Here is a 24,110-nt window from a genome sequence, read left to right as displayed (position 1 = left end):
ACTATTTGGGAAATTGTATTTAAAATAGATTTTATCTGAAGTATTTATTATTTTCAAAAATATAATATTTTTAAAAGTCTAATATTAATTTGAAACTATTAAAAAATAGCCTGTAGTTCATAAAAGTCTAAGAAATTGATGAAGTGATCATTCTACATGTTGAATTAACTAGAAACCATGAAATAACTAGAAATTCAGAGAAGGTGATTCCAGGGAATTAAATTACAGTATGATGTCCATGACAGCAACTGCTTTTTGAGTTGACTGTCATATTTCTAATGCACCTTAAACAGAGACTCTGTAATTACTCATAATCCAGGCTATAAAGTAAACAGCATATAAATATTAAATTACCCCCAATATAAATGTCTGCTTTGATGTTTTCATTTCATTCAGTAAAACTGGGTGGTTAAAATGCCTTGAAATCTTCCCCATTAAGTTCAACAAATAACTACCGAGAACAAAAGAAAGAGGGAAAACAGCTGAAAGGGAAGCTCGACAGCCTCCGACCCATGGTGACATTGGTTAGCACAGACTGACACTGCCTTCACAAACTTGTGTCACCACCCTGGCCGAGATCATTTCTTTTTTCTTTTTATCATTTGTAAACTGAAAAACTATTACGAACATGAGATTTTTAAAAAATACTCAAACAGTACACCTTTCTTCTCATCCCTGCTCCTTAACTTCCCACTCCCTCAACACAAGTTTTGGGGTGACCTGCCAAAAATATCCTCCTAGCGCGTGTGCATGTATTTAACACTGTTCAGGAACTAGATTTGTTTTCCCATGCCATTCATCTTGGAGAGTGCTCCGTATCAGCAAATAGAGAGTATTCCCTTGCATGGATGGAGCTGGAACTGTTCTTACCACTGCATCCCAAATCCTGGCACAGACAGGGGGCAACCATTTAGGTTTGGCCCACTGCATTAGTATTGATCAGATGACCTAACCATGCAGCAAATGAAAACACTATCAAATCTTGTTTTTTCTCCCATAACTTTTGGATAGAAAGAAGTAATTTCCCTAGGTATATTATTTTCTGCTGCAGGCAGAGAAGTCAGCAAATAAATAATGAAATGAGCTTTGAGTTTAGCCTTTTGATAGGACTCTCTCCTTGACCAAACTCTAGATAGGTTATGAGCCACTTTCTATGGGGCCCTGTTCTCAAGAGCCCAGTTTCCTGAAAACCTGGCTAAATCCGGCCATGCTCAATATCTTATCAGGTTCCTCAACCCTCACCACCCCCCAGGTGATGCCTGGTCACTCTGGCCAGTCTTCAGCAAGAATTCTGTGAGGTCATTTTAGCCAGAATCTCCCTCACCCCTGACGGTTCCTCTTCGTGATTTTCCATCCACCAAACCCACCCTGCTCTTTGGCTATATATCCCCACTTGCCTGGGCTGTATTTGGAGTGGAGCCCAGTTCTACACTGAGCTTCCATTTCCTCTACTGCAACAGTCCTGAGTAAAATCTGGTGTTCCACTGTCCAGTTCTGGGTTTTCTTTGACACTTTCCAAGTTGCACTAGAGTTGTCCCTCCCATCATGGCAAGAGGAGTGTGTGTGTGTGTGCGTGTGTGTGTGTGTGTCCGGTGAGGGGAGGGCAAGGAGGGTACAGGCAGAGTATGTCCATCTTTAGCCTGGGTTTCAGGATAAGGGATATGTGATTATGTTTATGGAGCATGGTCCACCATTAATATCAATGGTAGAAATGCATTTCTGTTTTAAAATGCCCCATAGTCTGTATTTTGAAATTATGACCCGGTACCTTAAAAGCTTGAAGGAAGTACCTAGTACTTCCTCAAATCCCTCAGAAGACATTTTTTATCAATAAACTTTAACATGGGAAAATATATGCATAGATAAAATAATAATGCAATAAAAAGGTATTATTACAGGGCCCCTACTTACTTCCTAAAATCATATGAGAAGTGAACAACCCATGTATCCAGTGCCTCCCTCCACCTCTCCTTCCCAAAAGCCTGGTGTCTAACAGGCCGGTGAATAAGAAATAAATGCCTGCTGATAAACAAATGGATGCACAAATATTATATAAGGCAGTATTTCCTAAATACTTAAAAAAAAATTCCTAGGGAGCAAAAGCTTGTAAGGGCCCTGGCAATGACTCCCAAGTGGCGAGGCCATACAGTCCTCCTGGGCTGAAGGGTGGCAGGCAGGATGGGCTGGGCTGGGGATGTCTGGGTGGCGTGGGGTCAGCGGCTTTCCTTATCTTGGTCCCAAGGGAGCAGGGGCTGGATTCAGCTGGGCTACTTCACCCAAGCTGGCAGCAGCAGTAGCTCTGTCACTCTGCCCAATATTTTTAAGCCACATTTGGTGGTTTTCCAGTAGCAAAATGACTCAAAGTAAACAGTCCCCAAATCCCCTTCTCTCTTTTCTCCCTCTGCAAATCCAGCCTTTAACAAAAACATAAGCCAGCCCTACCTACAGGTTGGAGGAGCAGCTCTTCAGACCGCAGGGGAGAACTCACAGACCCTCGTCGTCCAGGAAACACATTCTGGGCCTTGGCTGGAAAGCACTATTTATTTGTACAGCCAATGCGTTATTAACTGCGGGCCTTTGAACTCTAAAAGTTAAATGTTAAATTTTAAATGTGGATGGAGAAGTTATTTGAAGGGAAAATCTAGGGCATGGAAATGGAAATGACAAATTAGATTTATGTTGCTGGTGCTTAGAAATCAACTTTTAATTTCCTTTAATAAAACAACGCTGAAGAGATAGTTCCCCTCAACTTTCAGTTTCTGAAAATCTGTGCTTGAGTTTTTTAGAGAAAACTGACAAGCAAGAGCTTGTTAATATCTTACAACCATCCCTAGGCTAGATCAGTTATAATTAAACATAAATAAAGTGAGCAACACTGTAATTAAATGGCAGAAATGAATCTCATTTTTTATGCTTGCAAATTAATTTTTTAAAAACTTTCCTCAGAGAGACAAAAATAGTTTTCAAAAATGTCAACATCTTCAGAAATACGAAGCTGGGCATGCCCGGTGTGGAGCAATGTTGTTGTTTACAAGAGTTAATTTTTTCACATTAACTAAAGTCCTCCCAATAATTGGTTAGAAAAGTTTACTTTGAAAACTGTGCCAGAGACCTGAAGCCTGTTTCAAGTGGTTCATGCAAAAACTAGTTTCCTGATTTACTGCTGCGAGGCGATCGTGTTAATAGCACATTGCTGGCATTAATACTGGTGAGGAGGATGGGCTGGAGCTGGGTGAATTCTAGGCAGTAAGAATTAAAAGTCTAATGTGGTTACTTCAGGAAAACAAAAATCATCCTCTCCCACATATCCCAAAGTTAGGTTTATTTTCGGGAGCTGAAAGGATGCCTGATGGCCGAGTAACCCTCACCATACTTATGGCTCAGAAGGCCCAGCAGGTACTAGTTATGGGGCGCCCAGAATAAGCTTTTGTATGTTTTGACTCTGAAATAGGAAAAACCTTCTGAATTATCTTTCTCATGCACTTTCAAAATCGAAATCCTGTAGTGGAGGAGAGATAGGGTAAATATGGCTCAATGGGATAAAATCCTCAGACTCCACAGGGTTCAGTGACCTGTCATATATTTTCCCCAAAAATGCAGAAAAGATAACTACGTACTAAGCAAAATTTCTAAGAACTGAATGGGAAAAGATGCTGCTTGGGGCTTACGGGGAGGGAAGCAAAGGAGCTAGTGAGAGGCGCCTGCTCAGAACGCCCGGGGCAACAGCATCCGGCATGAGGAGCGTGGAGTACCGGAAACAGGAACTGGCGGCAAGGTCGAGGGTAGCTCCGGGGAGGAAGGACAGGAAGAAAGGAAGAAGGCTGACCAGCAAGGCGGCTCCCGTGGTGCATGTGCGTTAGGTCAATATGATTCTGGTACCTCCTTGTTTTACAGGCTGGTCCTATGGCAGGATTGCTGGAAGAAAGTTAATCTTTCTAGAGTCGTACTGTGGACAGTACAATAACCAGACCCCAGGTGGCCTCATTCAATGTTCATCAATTAAAATGAAATAGAATATTCTGTAAGTGTTCAGTAACCTCAGTGGCTAGTTGCTCGTATACTGGAGACAGCAGATAGAGACGACTCCCACCATCACCGACAGTTGTATCAGAGAGAACTGCCCTAGGCTGTTTACAAAACAAGCAAGAGCTTGCTACCCCCACGTGGCTCCACCGCTCCTTCCTCCTGCACTGTTACTAGCAGTGACAATGGACCAGTCAGTGAACCACTGTGTCCCAGTTTCCCTGTCCATGAGATGGGGATGGTTATAGTCCCTGTTTGAAACACATGTTGTAAGGATTCCATTAATTAATATACAAAGATCACATAGCAGCTGGCTCACTGTATGAAAAATTAGCCAATATTATCTTAGTTGCATAACATGTATTACAAGAGATAGTTCGTATTTATGTTAAGAGATGTCGTTTACGTGAACATAGCCCAAGATATCCAAGGTAAATGGTTAAAATAAGAATCTTTTAAAAGTGACCAAAGAAGAGAAGGGTATCATCAAAGTCAGCAACAGTATCGGTGGATGTGGAGCTGCTGTGCAGACTTCTTAATACCTAAGAAGTGAAAAGAAGTGAAAAGAGGCTCGGACCTACTGACCACACACCACTGGCGAGTCAAGGCATAGACTGCATTCAGGACTACGATTCCAGCAGCCCTAGCCAGCCCTGACTACACATTTTTACGGTAGAAAACTAACAAACAATGGGAAGGGATGCTCAGACACCTTGAGAAAAAATAGGATTGAATGCCTTCCAAAGAAAATAATAATTAGGAGTAATAAAACCACAGATGTAAAGTTTAACTATACCTGCTTAACCAAAGCACTTGCAAGCTTTAGTTTTAAGGCCCAGGTACATGTTTGTAATTGAAAGAACCTGACGACCCAGAGTGCGGAACAGAAAATGTCAGAAGTTTTAAGATACCTTTAATACAGAGAAACAAATAACATAGCAATGTTATAATAAAGGTTATTTGAAAATGCTAACGGCCTATTAAAAAATGTTCTTTTTACTCTCAATATAAAAAAACCTTTAGTTCTACATATCAGTAGTTTGGTCTAGCTCTTCTTTTTCATAATTAACTTTAAAAAGTTTTATGTTTATTCTGCTTTCAAAATTTCAAATACCATAGGTAACCAAAATTCTAAGCCTCAGTCAAAAAGGTAAGGGCCCTCAGACTTGTTTAATTACAAATTAAAAGGTATCCCTCCAAACTACCTATCTATTTATCTATTTGAGACAGGGTCTCACTTTGTCACTCAGACTTGAGTGCAGTGGTGCAATCTCGGCTCACCACAACTCCACCTCCCAGACTCAAGTGATTCTCCTGCCTCAGCCTCCTTAGTAGCTGGGATTACAGGCACCCACCACCACGCCTGGCTAATTTTTGTATTTTTAGTAGAGATGGGGTTTCACCATGTTGGCCAGGCTAGTCTTGAACTCCTGACCTCAGGTAATCCACCCGCCTCAGCCTCTCAAAGTGCTGGGATTATAGGTAAGCAACTGTGCCTGGCCCAAACTATGTATTTAATATCTCAAGTTTTAAAAAAGATTATTTATAAATGTAGTTGTCTGAAAAAATTTTAAAGCTTAGTCTTAGTCAAAAGACTAAATTTTCCCTTGATTTGTAAAGCTTGGAAATGAAAATTAGCCAGTTAAATGTAATTTTAATTTCAGTGATTTATCTGACTGTAATATACTCATAACTTATTTTTCTTTCCTCTGAAAGACATATGCTGTTGCAAAAGGAACAATGAAAAGAAGAAATCACAAATTCATGAATGGACAATTTAAAAATATCTAACCTTAAAGTAACTGCTTATAAAAAGCTCAAGCTCTCTGAGTTAAGTGGGGTGGAAAATAAAAATATATTTATGTTTTCATTTGTGTATCTGAATCCTTTGCCTCTCTGTTGTATGTCAGAGCATGAGCAAAGTTAAGTTGCTGATTTTATTTATTATGAGCTAAAACTAAGATAAAAGACTTGGCAAAATATATGATTTATAATATATATACAAATTCATTCATTTTTATATTACTAGATTTAAGTGTCACTTTTTCCCCAAGAAATATTTGAGATTAACTGATTTGTTCAGTCATGTACTGTGTCAGGAGCTGGGTGCTCTGTAGATACAGGGTAGAAAAGCCGAACACCACGGGCTCCCAGGTGGACAGCCCAGGACAGGCATGCGGTAACATGGTATACAACTGTGCACCTGAGTGGGTCCTAGGAATCTCATTTTTCACTGACATTATTACCTTTACCTTTATTGCTCCTCACTCAGTTTGTCCTGGTCTTTTTTCAAAAAAAATTACAAATACGCAAACAGAAGGTGAACAAATGAAATAAGTACATAAAGGCAGAATTGTTCTGGTTGTTTCCCTTTGGCTGCTTCCTTCACGGATGGGGGGGGGGGGGCGGCGGGGGATGGCTGTTTCAATCCTTATGGAAAACTGCTATCTAGAGAAAAATATTTCTTCTGGACAGCCATGGGAATATGAAATACAGCACCTGTTATCAGTTAGTGTTCTCAGAAGATGGATCATTTCTGTTTATAAACACAATTTTTTAGAGCAGTTTTTAGGTTCATGACGAAATTGAGAGGAAGGTAGAGAGACAGCCCTTATATGCCCTACCCTCCCCTGCCACACACGAAGCCTCATTCTTACCAGCACCCTGCACCAGAATGGTACATTTGTTACAGTCTAGGAACACATGACTGTCACCTAAGTTCCACAGTTTACATTAGGGTTTATTCTTGGTGTTACATTCTGCGAGTTTGAACAACATAGAACGATATATATCCACCACTACAGGATCATACAGAGTAGATTCCCTGCCACCACTACAGGATCATACAGAGTAGATTCCCTGCCCTAAAAATCTTCCATGCCCACGTATTCATCCCTCCCTCACCCTTACCCCTGGCAACCAGTGATCTTTTTACTGTTTCCATAGTTTTGCCTTTTCTAGAATGTCATAGAGTTGGAATCATACAGTAAGCAGACTTTTCCAATTGGCTTATTTCACTTGGTAATGTGCATTTAAGGTCCTCTATATTTTTTCATGGCTTGATAGCTCATTTCCTTTTAGTGCAGAGTAATATTCCATCATAGGAATCACAGTTTATTTACCCATCACTTACTAAAGTACCTCTGGGTTGCTTCCAAGTCTTCGTAATTATGAACAAACCTGCTATAAGCATCTGTGAGCTTAGATTTGTATGAGTGTGAAGTGTCCATTCCTTTGATAAAATACTAAGGAGCACAATTGCTGGATCAGATAATACGAGTGTGCTTAGCTTTGGAAGACGCTGCCAAATTGTCTTCCAAATGGCTGTACCATTTTGCATTCCCACTGCCAAGGAATGAGAACTCCTGTTACTTCACATCCTCAACAGCCTTTGGTGGTGTCTGTGTTCTGGATTCCGGATTTCTAATAGGTGTACAGTGGTATCTCGTTGCTTACATTTGCATTTCCCTGATGACATACTATATGGAGGATCTTTTCATATGCTATTTGCCATCTGTATATCTTCTTTGGTGAGGTGTTCGTTAAGGTCTTTTACCCATTTTTTAATTGGATTTGTTTGTTTTCTTAGTGTTTTTAAGAATTTTTTGTATGTTTTGAATAACAGTCCTTTTTCAGATATCTTTTGCAAATATTTTCCACCAGTTTCTGGCTTGTATTTTCATTCTCTCAACAGTGTCTTAAGCAGAGTGGAAATTTTTAATTTTAATTAAGTTTAGCTTATTAATTTTTTCTTTCATAGGTTGTGTCTTTGGTGTCATATAAAAAAGACATCACTAAACCCAAGGTCTTCTAGAGAAAACCTAGGAGTTTTATAGCTTTGCATTTTACAGTTAGGTCTGTGACCTGTTTTGAGTTAGGTCTGTGTCTAGATTCATTTTTTGCATGTGGATGTCGAGTTGTTTTAGATCCATCTGTTGAAGAGTCTATCTTTTCCCCACCGTGTTGTTTGCTCCTTTGTCAAAGACCAGATGACTACACTTAGCTGGGTCTATTCCTGGGCTCTCTATTCTGTTCCATTAATTGATTTGTCTGTTATTTTGTCAATACCACACTGTCTTGATTACTGTATCTTTACAGTAAGTCTTGATGTGGGTAGTGTCAATCCTCCAACTTGTTCTTCTAAAAAACTGTGTTGATTATTCTGGGTCTTTGGCCTCTACAGATAAACTTTAGAATCCGTTTGTCAATATCTACAAAATAACTTGCTGGGACTTTGATTGGGATTCCATTGCATCTATAAATCAAGTTGAGAAACACTGACATCTTGACAACATTGAATCTTCCTTCCATAAACATGGAATATCTCTCCATTTATTTAGTTCTTCTTTTATTTCTTTCATCAGTCTTGTAATTTTCCTCATAAAAATCTTGTACATATTTTGTTAGATTTATACCTAGGTATTTTATTTTTGGGGGGGTGCTAATATAAATTATATTGTGCTTCTAATTTCAAATCCCACTTGCTCACTGCCAGTATATATGAAAGTTACTGACTTTTGTATATTAACCAGGTATCTTGAAATATTACTATACTTGCTTATTCATTCCAGGAGTTTTTCTGTTAATTCTCTTGCATTTTCTACATAGATGATTATGCTATATGTGAACAAGAACTTTATTTCTTCCTTCCAAATCAGTTTACCTTTTTTTTTTTTTTTTTTTGAGACGGAGTCTCGCTGTGTCGCCCAGGCTGGAGTGCAGTGGCCAGATCTCAGCTCACTGCAAGCTCCGCCTCCCGGGTTTACACCATTCTCCTGCCTCAGCCTCCCGAGTAGCTGGGACTACAGGCGCTGCCACCTCGCCCGGCTAGTTTTTTGTACTTTTTAGTAGAGACGGGGTTGCACCATGTTAGCCAGGATGGTCTCGATCTCCTGAACTCGTGATCCGCCCGCTCGGCCTCCCAAAGTGCTGGGATTAGAGGCTTGAGCCACCGCGCCCAGCTATCAGTTTACCTTTTATTTCTTCTCTTTTTTTTTTTTTTTTGTCTTGGTACCTGAGTTAGGATTTCTTGCCTGATGCTGAAAGGGAACGTCCTTGCCTTGTTCCCGATCTTAGTGGAAAGCTGCTAGTTTCCATCATTAAGTATGATGTCAACTCTAGAGTTTTGGTTTTGTTGTGGCTGCTGTAGATAAATTATTTACCAAGTAGAGGAAATTCCTTTCCATTTCTAGTTTACTGAGAGGTTTTGGTGGTGTTGTTTTTTAATCATGAATGGGTGTTAGATTTTTCAAATGCTTTTTGTGCACTTACTACTATATGTGATTTTTTTCTCTTTAGCCCACGGATGTGACAGATTACATTCACTGAATTTCAAAGGTTGAACCAGCCTTGTGTATGTGGGATACATCCCATTTTGTCACAGAGTGTGATTTTTTTTTTTTTTTTAATATACAGTGTTGGATTCAATTTGCTAATGTTTGGTTGAGAATTTTTGTATCTTTGTTCATGACAGACATCGGTCTATAGTTTCCTTGTAAAGTCTTTGGTTTAGGCATTAGGGTGATTTCCGGCCTCACAGAATGAGTTAGGAAGTATTTTCTCTGCTATATTCTGGAAGAAATTATGGAGAATTAGTATAATTTCTTCTTAATTTTTGGTAAAATTCACCAGTAAATTCACTTTAACCTGGTGCTCTCTGTTTTGGAAGGTTATCAATTATTGATTCAATTTCTTCGGTCAGTATAGGCCTATACAGACTGTAGATTTCTTCTTGTGTGAGCTTTGTCAGATGGCGTCTTTCAAGGAATTGATTCATTTCATCTAGGTTACCAAATGTGTGGGCACTGAGTTGTTCACAGCATTTCTAATGTTCCTGTAGTGATGTCCACGCTTTCATTTCTGATATTAGTACTTTGTGTCCTCTCCCTTATTTTCTAAACTGGCCTAGTTAGAGGATCATCAGTTTTATTGAACTTTTCAAAGAATCACCTTTTGGTTTTGTTGACCTTCTCTACTGAGTTTCTGTTTTTAATTTCATTGATTTCTGCTTCAATAGTTATTTATTTTATTCTGCTTCCTCTGAATTTAATTTGTTCTTCTTTTTCTAGTTTTATAAGGTATAAGATTAGATCACCAATTTTGGGTCTTTCTTTTTTCTAATATGTACCCCCTGAGTACTGGTTCACTGCATCCCACAAATTTTGATAAGTTCTGTTTTCATTTTCATTTAGTTCAAAATATTTTTAAATTTATCTTGCAATATCCTCTTTGACCCATGCATTATTTAGAAGTGTGTTCTGAATCTCCAGGTATTTTAGAATTTTCCAGCTATCTTTCTGTTATTGATTTCTAGTTTTATTCCATTGTGATCTGACAGCAGACACTATATGATTTCTATGCTTTTACATTTGTTAAGGTGTGTTTTATGGCCCCAAATGTGGTCTAGCTTGGTGAATTTTCCATGAGGGCTTCAGAATAATCTCTTCTGCTGTTGCGGAATGAAGTTGTCTATAGGTGTCAGTTATATCCAGTTGATTGATGGTGTTGAGTCCACCTATGTCCTTATTGACTTTCTGCCTGCTGACTCTGTCCATTTCTGATAGTGTTGAAGTCTCCAACTACAATAGTGGATTCATCTATATCTCCTTACAGTTTTATCAGTTTTTGTCCCACATGGTTTGATGCTCTGTTGCTAGGGGCATACTCATTAAAGATTATTATAATTTCTTAGAGAATTAGCCCCCTTATTATTATGTAATATCCATCTTTATCCCTGACATCTGTCTTTGCTTTGAAGTCTGCTCTGTCTGAAATTAATATAGCTACTCCTGCTCTTCTGATTACTGTTAGCATGGTATACAGTTCTCCATCCACTTACTTTTCATCTATGTGTGTCTTTATATTTGAAGTGGGTTCTTATAGACCACAGAGTTGGATCTTGTTTTTTGACCTGCTCTGACAATCTGTTTATAAATTGGTACATTCAGATCACTGACACTGAAAATGATTATTGATGAAGTTGGGCTAATAGTTACCATATATATTACTGTTTTCTATTTCTTGCCCTTCTTATTTGTTCTTATTTTTGTCTTCCACGTTTTCCCTTTTGTAGTTTTAATTGAACATTTTATGTGGTTTCATTTTATCTCCTTTCTTAGCATATCAGTTATACTTCTTTTTACACTTTTTTTAATGGTTGCCCTAGAGGTTGCACTATACATTTATAACCAGTCCAAGCCTCCTTTCAACTAACACTGTACTACTTCATAGGTAATGTGAATACCTTACAATAACAAAATAATTCTAATTCCTCCTCCCCATCCTTTGTATCATTGCTATAATTAATTTCACTTACGTGTGTGTGTGTATACACAAGCACACTCAATCAAATACACTGTTGCTATTAGTTTGAACACACTATCATCTATTACATCAATTAAGAATAGGAAAGTTAAAGTTTTTATTTTACCTTTGCTTAGCACTTCTTTGATGCTCTTTTCTTTATGTAGATCCATGTTTCTGACCTATATTATTTTCCTTCTGTCTAAAGAACTTCTTTTAACATTTCTTTTTTTTTTTTGAGGCAGAGTCTCGCTCTGTCTCCCAGGCTGGAGTGCAGTGGCGCAATCTCGGCTCACTGCAAGCTCCGCCTCCCGGGTTCATGCCATTCTTCTGCCTCAGCCTCCAGAGTAGCTGGGACTACAGGCGCCTGCCACCTCGCCCGGCTAATTTTTTGTATTTTTAGTAGAGACGGGGATTCACTGTGTTAGCCAGGATGGCCTCGATCTCCTGACCTCGTGATCCGCCCACCTCAGCCTCCCAAAGTGCTGGGATTACAAGCGTGAGCCACCTCGCCCGGCCTTCTTTTAACATTTCTTACAAGGCAGGTCTACTGGTAACAAATTCCCTCAATTGACTGAGAAAGCCTTTATTTGTCCTTAACTTTTGAAGGAAAATTTCTCAGGGTACAGAATTTTAGGTGGCATTTTCTCAATACTTTAAATGTTTCACTGCCCTCTCTTCTGCCTTGCATGATTTCTGAGAAGTCAGATGTCATTCTTATCTCTGCCCCTCTATATGTATGGTATTTTCTTTCCCTCTAGCTTCTTCCAGGGTTTTTTCTTTGTTTTTCTGCAATTTGCAAATGATATACTTGGTGTCGTTTTTGGGCATTTATCTTGCTTGGCGTCCTGAGTTTCCTGGATCTGTGGTTTGGTGTCTGGCATTAACTTGGGAAAATTCTAAGTCATTATTGTTTCAAATATTTCTTCTGTTCCTTTCTCTGATTAGCATATCAATATTAGAATATTCATGATTAATGCTATTAGCATATTAATCATAGTTGTTCTTGATTCTCTCTGATAACTCCAAGATCCCTGCCAAGTCTGGTTCTGATGCTTGCTTTGTCTCTTCAAATTGTACTTTTTGCCATTTAGTATGCTCTGTACATTTTCGTTAAATGTCATACATGATACACTGGGTAGAAGGAGCTGCTATAAACAGGCTTTTAGTAATGTGGAGGTGAGATGTGAAGGAAAGGGCAGCTCTCCATAGTCCTGTGCAGGCCTGTGCCTCTGTATTGCAAGCTTCCCCAGGGCCTCTCAGTTGCTTGTTTGTGAACTGCAAAATGGGAGAGAATGGCTGGAGCAGGCTGAGTCAGTAGTTCCCTTCCCCAGGTCAGTTAGGCTGATAAAACCCCAGCAGGTGAGCCTTTGGTGTACGCGTTTCTCTTGAGGGTAGTCCTTGTTAAGAAAAAGAGCGCTCTAGCATATTTCAAAATGTTCCTTTTCTGCCTCCCCTGTCAGAAAAATAAGGGTTTTTTTGTTTTGTTTTGTTTTTGACATTTACTATGAAAACTGGTTTGAGTTCCTGGAGATAAAACTCACAAAAGCATGGGAGGGTGCTCTATGAGTGGGTCCTCCTGCAGTTTTTAACTCTCAGACTTTTCCAAACCTAGGCTAGAGCAGTCTGTCAATAACAGTGCAGGTTTCCCACCCTGGTGCTGGCTCCCGGGGAGGCTTCTGCAGCAGCGTACTGTGATTCTCTGTAGCTGTCTGTGACCTCACTTCTCTTGCAGATCTAAAAGCTGCGGACTTTTCAGTTTGTTCAGGTTTTTACTTCCCGTTGGAATAGAGTGGCAACCTCTAAATTCCTCATATATACAAAATCAGAAATGGGAAAATGATTTCTTAATCAACAAAAATATTCAGGCTAATAGGACTTTCATCTTCTGGTCTGAATTCTCCAGAAATTACCTTAAGGTTATATTCTGCAGATTCAAAGGATGAAGACAGTAATTTCTTAGAAATTATTTACTCATCTCTCAGAATCTGTGAAGTTTCATTCAGAATTTTACAGAGATTTGGGAAAAAGAAGAATATCTGAGGAAAAGAAATGTCATCATCTTTAAACCAAAATTAAAATTCTAAGCCCCACACCATCTGAATGGACCCCTCTTCTTGGCCAAGGACATTCCAAAGTTAACCTGAAAAACTAGTTCAGGCCAGGATGGAAAGGGGGAGCCAGACATGCCTCATGATACCCTCCTCCCTTTTGGAATTACTGATGGAACAGACTCTTTAAGTCTGATAAGAAAACACTTACAGTCTATTCTCTCTGAAGTCTGCTACCTGGAGGCTTCATCTGCATGATAAAACCTTGGTCTCTAAAACTCTTTCTATTGACATTCCGTTCTATTGACTCTAGGCATTCCTTTCTACTGACTCCAGGTCTTTACATAATAACCAATAGGCAGTCCGAAAATCCTGCAATCCACCTATGACCTGGAATCCCCCTTCCCCTACCTGCTCCCCACTCCCAGTTGTCCTGCCTTTCCAGACTGAACCAATGTTGAGTGATGTCTTATGTCTCCCTAAATTGTATAAAACCAACCTGTAGCCCTACCATCTTGGGCACATGTTGTCAGGATCTCTCCAGGGCTGTGTCATGGGCCACTGGTCACACATTTTTTGGCTCAGAATAAATCTCTTGAAATATTTTACAGAGTTTGACTCTTTTCATCAGCAATCTGTTTTCCTCTTGGGCATGATGGCATTTTAAAATACTATATTCATTGATCTTAGATATGCCAACCTGTTAAAAATTAATCTTTTTACACCCAACACAGAAGAATCTATGTCTGAAAGTGCACATTACTGTAATCAACATAGGTTGAAAAATACCTGTTGAGATGCTACTGCTAATGAGATATCACACAGACTTTGAAGGTCAGTCAGTTTCAATCCAAATGTAAAGCCCAGGATACTAAAAGCCACCGCTCATGTAACACAAAAGCCAGAGAGAAAAGCTATCTAACAGAAGTCACTTATGGAATGCATAATTCTTTGTTTCCTGCTGTTTATGGATCATTGATCAAAAATCTGTGAATGACAAGACTCAACTGTAGATAATGGCAGTCCGTAGGGAAAAAGGACTTCTCTTTTAAAAGTACCTTTAAATAAGAAGAAAAATCTATCGTTCCTTTTCTAACAGAAAGGCTTTGATGTTTTATTTAAAACAAAACAATACATCACTTCTCCACAACTAGTAACATCTTCAAAAGATCAGCAAATAAAACAAATGGATGTATAGCTCTGAACGTGCTCACAAAAAAAGGCAGGCTTCAGAACATCCAAGACTGTGAAATATATCCTGATATAACACACAGTTTCTTAGCAAATAGTGGTTGAAATGAATATATTTAAAGTGTTCCTGGGAGTAACACACACTCACTGTGGTGAGATCAATAATAATATACGTACTGTCAAAGGAATGTTCAAAACCCTGGTTTGGAAAATGCCTGCTATCTCAGAGCATCTTTACTTAAGACACTGGCAGGCTCTACTTCTTGACTAGCAATGCTAACATTCATTTTAAGAAAAAGAAGTCCCAGTAAGTAGTAGCATTCATGATTTCTGTTATCAATGATTTGGGGGTGTGTGTGTGTGTGTGTGTGTGTGTATATATATTTAGAACTTACAGTTATATATATAATATATAATATATATATTTAGAACTTACAGTTATATATAATAAATGTACATAAATATTATATATATACAGTTATATATATATATATATATATATATATATAACTGTAAGTCCTGGGATACACGTGCAGAACGTGCAGGTTTGTTACATAGGTATAAATGTGCCATGGTGGTTCGCTGCGCCCATCAATCCATCATCTACATTAGGTATTTCTCCTAATGCTATCCCTTCCCTTGTCACCCACCCTGCAACAGGGCCTGGTGTGTAATGTTACCCTCCCTGTGTCCATGTGTTCTCATTGTTTAATGAGAATGGGAATGCTTCCAGCTTTTGCCCATTCACTATGATATTGGCTGTGGGTTTGTCATAAACAGCTCTTACTATTTCCAGATACATTCAATCAATACCTAGTTTATTGAGAGTTTTTAGCATGAAGGGGTGTTGAATTTTATCATAGGCTTTTTCTGCATCTGTTGAGATACTCATGTGGTTTTTGTCATTGGTTCTGTTTATGTGATGGATTACATTTATTGTTTTGCGTGTATTGAACCAGTCTTGCATGCTAGGGATGAAGCTGACTTGATTGTGGTGGATAAGCTTTTTGATGTGCTGCTGGATTCAGTTTGCCAGTATTTTATTGAGGATTTTCACATTGATGTTCATCAGGGATATTGGCCTGAAATTTTCTTTTTTTGTTGTGTCTCTGCCAGGTTTTGATATCAGGATGATGCTGACCTCATAAAATGAGTTAGAGAGGATTCCCTCCTTTTCTATTGTTTGGAATAGTTTCAGAAGGAATGGTACCAGCTCCTCTTTGTACCTCTGGTAGAATTTGGCTGTGAATCCGTCTGGTCCTGGGTTTTTGCTGTTGGTGGTGGTGGTGGTAGGCTATTAATTACTGCCTCAATTTCAGAACTTGTTATTGATCTATTCAGGGATTTGACTTCTTCCTGGTTTAGTCTAGGGATGGTATATGTGTCCAGGAATTTATCAATTTCTTCTAGATTTTCTAGTTTATTTGCATAGAGGGGTTAACAGTATTCTCTGATGGTAGTTTGTATTTCTGTGGAATCAGTGTTGATACCCCCTTTATCATTTTTTTAATTGTTTCTATTTGATTCTTTTCTCTTTTCTTCTTTATTAGTCCAGCTAGCAATCTATCTATTTTGTTAATCTTTTCAAAAAACCAGCTCCTGGATTAATTGATTTTTTGAAGGGTTTTTTGTGTCCCTATCTCCTTCAGTTCTGCTCTGATCTTGGTTATTTCTTGTCTTCTGCTAGCTTTTGAATTTGTTTGCTCTTGCTTCTCTAGTTCTTTTCATTGTGGTGTTAGGGTGTCAATTTTAGATATTTTCTGCTTTCTCCTGTGGGCATTTAGTGCTATAAACTTCCTTCTAAACACTGCTTTAGCTGTATCCCAGAGATTCTGGTACATTGTGTCTTTGCTCTCATTGGTTTCAAATAACTTATTTATTTCTGCCTTAATTTTGTTATTTACCCAGTAGTCATTCAGGAGCAGGTTGTTCAGTTTCCATGTAGTTGTGCGGCTTTGAGTGAGTTTCTTAATCCTGAGTTCTAATTTGATTGCACTGTGGTCTGAGAGACTGTTTGTTATGATTTCCATTCTTTTGTATTTGCTGAGGAGTGTTTTACTTCCAATTATGTGGTCAGTTTTAGAGTAAGTGCCATGTAGTGCTGAGAAGAATGTATATGCTGTTGATTAGGGGTGGAGAGTTCTGTAGATGTCTGTTAGGTCCAATTGGTCCAGAGCGGGGTTCAAATCCTAAATATCCTTGTTAATTTTCTCGTTGATCTGTCTAATATTCACAGTGGGGTGTTGAAGTCTCCCACTATTATTGTGTGGGAGTCTAAGTCTCTTTGCGTAGGTCTCTAAGAACTTGCTTTGTAAATCTGGGTGCTCCTGTATGGGGTGCATATATATTTAGGAGAGTTAGCCCTTCCCTTCTTGTTACATTGATCCCTTATACCATTATATAATGCCCTTGTCTTTTTTGATCTTTGTTGGTTTAAAGTCTTTTATCAGAGACTAGGATTGCAACCCCTGTGTTTTTTTGCTTTCCATTTGCTTGGTAAATATTCCTCCATCCCTTTATTTTGAGCCTATGTGTGTCTTTGCACGTGAGATGGATCTCTCGAATATAGCACACTGATGGGTCTTGACTCTTTATCCAATTTGCCAGTCTATGTCTTTTAATTGGGGTATTTAGCCCATTTACAATTAAGGTTAATATTGTTATGTATGAATTTGATCCTGTCATTATGATGCTAGCTGGTTATTTCACCGTTAGTTGATGCAGTTTCTTCATAGTGTCGATGGTCTTTACAATTTGGTATGTTTTTATAGTGCCTGGTACCAGTTTTTCCTTTCCATATTCAGTGCTTCCTTCAGGAGCTCTTGTAAGGCAGGCCTGGTGGTGACAAAATCTCTCATCATTTGCTTGTCTGTAAAGGATTTCATTTCTCCTTCACTTATGAAGCTTAGTTTGGCTGGATATGAAATTCTGGGTTGGAAATTCTTTTCTTTAAGAATGTTGGCTATTGGCCCCCACTCTCTTCTGGCTTGTAGGGTTTCTGCAGAGATCCGCTGTTAGTCCAGTGGGCTTCCCTTTGTGGGTAACCTGACTTTTCTCTCTGGCTGCCCTTAACATTTTTTCCTTTATTTCAACCTTTGTGAATCTGAAGATTGTGTCTTGGGGTTGCTCTTCTAGAGGAGTATCTTTGTGATGTTCTTTGTATTTCCTGAATTTGAATGTTGGCCTCTCTTGCTAGGGTGGGGAGGTTCTCCTGGATAATATCCTGAAGAGTGTTTTCCAACTTGGTTCCATTCTCCCCGTCACTTTCAGGGACACCAATCAAATGTAGGTTTGGTCTTTTCACATAGTCCCATATCTTTGTTTGTTCCCTTTCATTCTTTTTTCTCTAATCTTGTCTTCACGCTTTATTTCATTAACTTGATCTTCAATCTCCGATATCCTTTCTTCTGCTTGATTGATTCAACTATTGATACTTGTGTGTGCTTCATGAAGTTCTTGTGCTGTGTTTTTCAGCTCCATCAGGTCATTTATGTTCTTCTCTAACTGGTTATTCTAGTTAGCAATTCCTCTAACCTTTTTTCAAGGTTCTTAGCTTCCTTGCATTTGGTTAGAACAGGCTCCTTTAGCTCGGTGAAGTTTGTTATTACCCACCTTCTGAAGGCTACTTCTGTTAATTTGTAAACTCATTCTCTGTCCAGTTTTGTTCTCTTGCTGGCGAGCACTTGTGATCCTCTGGGGAAGAGGCATTCTGGTTTTTGGAATTTTCAGCCTTTTGCACTGGTTTTTCCTCATCTTTGTGGATTTATCTACCTTTGGTCTTTGATGCTGGTGACCTTTGGATGGGGTTTTTGTGTAGATGTCCTTTTTGTTGATGTTGATGCTATTCCTTTCTGTTCGTTAGTTTTCCTTCTAACAGTCAGGCCCTTTGCTGCAGGTCTGCTGGAGTTTACTCGAGGTCCACTCCAGACCCTGTTTGCCTGGGTATCATTGGCGGAGGCTGTAGAACAGCAAAGATTGCTGCCTGTTCCTTCCTCTGGAAGCTTCGTCCCAAAGGGGCACCCACCAGATGCCAGCCAGAGCTCTCCTGTATGAGGTGTCTGTCGACCCCTGCTGGGTGGTGTCTCCCAGTCAGGAGGCATGGGGGTCAGCGACCCACTTGAGGAGGCAGTCTGTCCCTTAGTAGAGATCGAGCACTTTGCTGGGAGATCTGCTGCTTTCTTCAGAGCTGGCACGCAGGAACATTTAAGTCTGCTGAAGCTGTGCTCACAGCTGCCCCTTCCCCCAGGTGCTCTGTCCCAGGGAGATGGGAATTTTATCTATAAGCCCCTGACTGGGGCTGCTGCCTTTCTTTCAGAGATGCCCTGCCCAGAGAGGAGGAATCTAGACAGGCAGTCTGGCTACAGTGGCTTTGCCGAGCTGTGGTGGGCTCCACCCAGTTTGAACTTCCAGGTGGCTTTGTTTACACTGTGAGGAGAAAAACGCCTACTCAAGCCTAAGTAATGGCAGATGCCCCTCCCCACACCAAGCTTGAGCATCCCAGATGGACTTCAGACTGCTGTGCTGGCAGTGAGAATTTCAAGCCAGTGGATCTTAGCTTGCTGGGCTCCATGGGGGTGGGATCTGCTGAGCTAGATCATTTGTCTCCCTGGCTTCATTCCCCTTTCCAGGGGAGTGAATGGTTCAGTCTCGCTGACATTCCAGATGCCACTAGGGTATGAAAAAAAAAACTCCTGCTCAGGGTCTGCCCAAATGGCCACCCACTTTTGTGCTTAAAACCAGGGCCCTGGTGGTATAGGTACCTCTCCTGGTCTGTGGGTTGCACAGAACATGGGAAAAGCGTAGTATCTGGGTTGGAGTCCACCGTTCCTCATGGCACAGTCCCTCAAGGCTTCCCTTGGCTAGGGCAAGCAGTTCCTGGATTCCTTGCACTTCCCAGGTGAGGCGACACCCCACCCTGTTTCGGCTCAGCCTCCATGGGCTGCACCCACGGTTTAACCAGTCCCAGTGAGATGAGCCGGGTATCTCCGTTGGAAATGAAGAAATCACCTGCCTTCTGCATTGATCTCGCTGGGGGCTGCGGATCAGAGCTGTTTCTATTCGGCCAGCTTGCTAGCCAGCCCATAAGGCTTTAGTTTTAAATCTTCAATGGAATTTTGGTTGTTATTGATTAATGCAAATAAACCTTTAAAATTGTATTGTTTTAGTGAAATACTACAAATCTTAAATTATATAAAACAATGACATCTGTTGAATTCTGGGTTTGAGAACCTATTTATCTCAGTAAGACACATCAATCAAAAGTATTAAAAAGGGAATTATATGATATTTGGCCAAAGTGACATAATAATCCAATAATTCTGTCATGGTATCCAAAGCGTCATTAATAATTAACTCAAATAATTTAGTTAAGAAGAATGCATTTAAAAAAAAAAGAAGAAGAAGAAGAATGCATTTTACAAACACAGATATACAACTTTGCCATGTATCCAACATACCTTAGACAACTCCATGCCTGGCCCGCACTGGCTGCAGGGAACACAATTTCCAGACCGATCCCTGAATTCTTGTTGTCTACAGTCTCCTGTTTCACAAGTCACTTTACATGACTGAAAAAAAAAAATTTAACAAAATGTTATCTTAAAGTATGTTAAACTTTTTTTTTGCAAGAAAGGAACAATATTTTCAATATCAGTCACACAATCACTGAATGTAAACATCAGTTCAGAGTCAATTCAATGTTCACTTTAGGAAGAAAACCCACTTTCTGAATAAGTCAGTGGAACTAAATCAATAAGCCAAATTCTTCTCTGTATTCCAGAGAATACTCATTGGTTCTCTAAACAGGGTGTGCCAGTTTCTCGGAATTAACTGCTATCCTCCTCAGAAACCCTTCTGGGACCCAGGATACGACATGACTTAGGAGCTGTGCTCTTCTCTAAGTAAGAAGATATTTAAAAACAAAAAACAGTCATGACTTTGTTTGATATAGGACCCAAGGTCCTTTTGCTACCAGAAAAAAATCTGAATTAAAAAAATTTTTCATCTGTAAGAAATATAAACATATTCAAGTGTAATGAATTAAATAAATTGAATAGATTAGTATAGCCACAAGACTACAGCCACAAGAACTTTGCAATTGTCCTTTAGACTTATCTGCCATGCGGTTTTGATGGGGACGTTTCAACCCTTTTCAACTGAACTACATTTCCTTAGAGGCTGTCTTTCAAATAATAATTTCTAACAATCAGGACACCAGTAAAATTCTTGGTGATGATGCTAAAGAGGGCAGTAGCGGCCCAACTCTCGGGGCTCCTCAAAGTAGACGTGCCACTGAAATCTGAGCTTATGCCTTTACTGACTGCCAGTGAGCCGCTGCCTGGGACCTAACAATATACTTTGGTTCACAGCACAGGACTTAAAGGGAAAATTTATACTTAGGCAAAAACAAAGGTTATTTGTCATTTTCCAAAATATAGCTTTTCTTTCTTATTTTCTCTGAAAACAAGTTATCCTTGTATGAGATCATCCTCGCAAAGTATGTTATCTGCTTAACAGACAATATTTACTAAATAATGTTGGTATTACCAGCATCACAGAATTGGTGAAGACATTTGGTCCAACCTCTTATCCTAAGCAAGAATGCCCTGAATAGTGCTACTGACACGGTTCTGTTTTCCTTAATGGAAGCTGAAAATCTGAGGAGGAACTGGGGGAACAGACACTGCTGTTCTGTCTAATGCTTACCACACAGTTGAGCACAGGACATTGTGATGCATATAATTCTGTACAAACCTCCTCCACCTTGAAGCAGGAATATTGTGAAGTTATTTAACAACCTCTTTAAGGTCAAAGGTTTAATATCTAGGGCAAGCAGGAGGAAGAATTCAAGGTGAGGTTTGAGACTAGAAAATTCTTTGAGGCGGCGAGGCACAGTGGCTCACGCCTATAATCCCAGCACCTTGGGAGGCCAAGGTGGGCAGATCACGAGGTCAAGAGATTGAGACCATCCTGGCTAACATGGTGAAACCTTGTCTCTACTAAAAATACAAAAATTAGCTAGGCGTGGTGGTACGCACCTATAGTCTCAGCTACTCGGGAGGGCTGAGGCAGGAGAATCACTTGAACCCAGGAAGCGGAGGTTGCAGTGAGCCAAGATCGCACCACTGCACTCCAGCCTCGTGACAAAGTGAGACTCCGTCTCAAAAAAAAAAAAAAAAAAAGAAAAATTTTTTAAGGCTGTGAAGACTCTTGCCTCAACTCCTCCTCAACGCCCAATCTTGGAGGAGTTTGCTTATTTATAAGGGGTAGGAGCCTCCCTTCCACCACAAAGAGACTGTAAAGAGAAAGAAGTTACACAACCTTCCTCTTAGACCATTATTCAATGTTTAACAGCCTCCAATTACAGAAGGGAAGCTCTCCTACATTCACCTGAATCCCACTTTGTCTTTATTTTTTATTTTTATTTATCTCTTTATTTATTTCTGAGATGCAGTCTCGCTCTGTCGCCCAGGCTAGAGTGCAGTGGTGTGATCTCAGCTCACTGCAACCTCCGCCTCTCACATTCAAGCAATTCTCCTACCTCAGCCTCCCAAGTAGCTGGGATTACAGGTGCGCACCACCACGCCCAGTTAATTTTTGTATTTTTAGTAAAGATGGGGTCTCACCATGTTGGCCAAGCTGGTATTGAACTCCGCACCTCAAATGATCCACCTGCCTCAGCCTCCCAAAGTGCTGGGATTGCAAGCATGAGCCACAGCATCCAGCTTAACTTTGTCTTTCAAGAAAACTTTGCATATTGTCTTCAGTGTAAATCTTTCTTTATATATCTGTAGATCATTATTTTATCTCTAGATTAAATACATTTTGTTCTTTTGAACACCTTCATAAATCTTCTGTCAAACTTTCAAACATTAAAATTTTCCATCTGTTTTTCATGCTTTTTGGAACCAAGAAGAATATAAACAACTATATAAAATAATAACTTCTAAAAAACCTATTCTAAATTATTCATAAACTGTGTAGGTCATGGGCTCCAAATTAGATTTTATGGTCTTTTAGCTTCTGGCATACATTACAAGAGATATATGCCTATAAAGGCAAAATAGTATCATTGTCATAGTGCCACAAGTAACACTGCAATTTTATGACTTCACCTACACTTAAATAAGGTAATTTCAACAATTGTTACAAATATCATGAATAAGCAGCAAACTTTCACTTATTAATTACATGCAAAAACAATAAAATGCCATTTGAAAGAGATAAAAACATAATATTGGATCAGAAATAGAAAATTATTTTGGGCCAGGTGTGGTGGCTCACTCCTGTAATCCCAGCACTTCGGAAGGCCAAAGCAGGCAGATCACCTGAGGTCAGGAATTCAAGATCAGCCTGGACAACATGGTGAAACCCCATCTCTACTAAAAATACAAAAATTAGCTGGGAGTGGTGGCGGGTGTCTGTAATCCCAGTGACTCAGGAGCCTGAAGCAGGAGAACTGCTTGAACCTGGGAGGCAGAGGTTACAGTGAGCCAAGATTGCACCACTGCACTCCAGCCTGGGCAAAAGAGCAAGACGCTGTCTCAAAAAAAAAATAAAATAAAAAATAAAATGATTTTGGTACTGCTACTACTTATTAGTACATGAATTCTTTCACCACATTTTTATTAAAGAAAAAAAGAGTTTACTTACCAAATAGCCTAGTAATACTAAAAGAGTGAAAAACGTTTTCTCTTGTTCTAGTAGCATCTTTAAAGCCATCGTTCTTATCAAATGTATTTATTGTTGGAGAGTTCTAAATAAAAGATAGAAAGGAAGATGCAGTTGATATGAAAAACATCAGTGACTGTGCTCTGTTTACTATATAATATTTACCACTTACTATATAGACTAGGTAATAAATATTATTTGTGTTTTAAAAGAAACCACCTTTAAAAAAGAAAAAAGACAAATAAGATGTAATTCTTTTATAATTCATATTATGAGAATTGAAGCTCTGTTTACCTATACATATATTCAAAACTCTTACAGGCTCTGAGTTCCCAGGCTACACTCGCCTTTATTGATATTTTCTACCCATGTCTTTACAGCGGCCAATCTACTTCACTCAGCATGAAATTCTATTCAAATAGTGACTATGTAAACCTCCCATTTATATGGGTTTAGACAATGCCAACAGGGTAATGATAGTGATAAAATAACAACCCTTACTAGGCACTATGTGCCTGGTACTATTTTCAGCATGCTAACTCACTTAATCCTCACAACTACTCTAGAAGGTAGATCCTGTCAGTATTCCCATTTTAGCGATGGGGAAACAGACTCAGAGAGAGCTAAGTAACCTGCCCAAGGTCACACTGCTAGTAAGAGGCACAGCTGGATACAAACCCAGGTGGAGCATCCGTTTCTACATCTACTGTGTCACATACGCCCTGACAGACAATGTGTTATTAAATGAAGACACTAGGTTTGTATCTTGACAACTTTGTCTTCACTAAGAAGCAGACAGATAACATTTCACATTTGTGAATTCTTTCCCAAACCAGTATGGTGCAAGTATGTACAGCAGAAAAATAAGCATTT

The 24,110-nt window shown here is 39.4% G+C and overlaps 1 protein-coding gene across 9 annotated transcripts in view; it reads right to left on the bottom strand.

Annotated features, from left to right (window-relative positions):
* TNFRSF19 (TNF receptor superfamily member 19) overlaps positions 1-24,110 on the bottom strand; it is a 105,239-nt gene that overhangs the window by 63,259 nt on the left and 17,870 nt on the right. For all 9 annotated transcript variants that reach the window (XM_005585485.4, XM_015439059.3, XM_005585481.4 and 6 more), the window contains exons 2-3: positions 23,220-23,322; positions 20,024-20,134 (exon numbers count right to left, since the gene is read on the bottom strand). In XM_005585485.4, the coding sequence (XP_005585542.3) occupies positions 20,024-20,134; positions 23,220-23,288 (180 nt within the window). In that variant the 5' untranslated portion in view covers positions 23,289-23,322. The remainder of the gene's footprint in view (positions 1-20,023; positions 20,135-23,219; positions 23,323-24,110) is intronic.

Source organism: Macaca fascicularis, chromosome 17 (genome assembly GCF_037993035.2).
Source record: "Macaca fascicularis isolate 582-1 chromosome 17, T2T-MFA8v1.1".
NCBI lineage: Eukaryota > Metazoa > Chordata > Mammalia > Primates > Cercopithecidae > Macaca > Macaca fascicularis.
The sequence above is the reverse complement of the archived record's forward strand: the minus strand, read 5'-3'. Positions and strand labels throughout refer to the sequence as shown.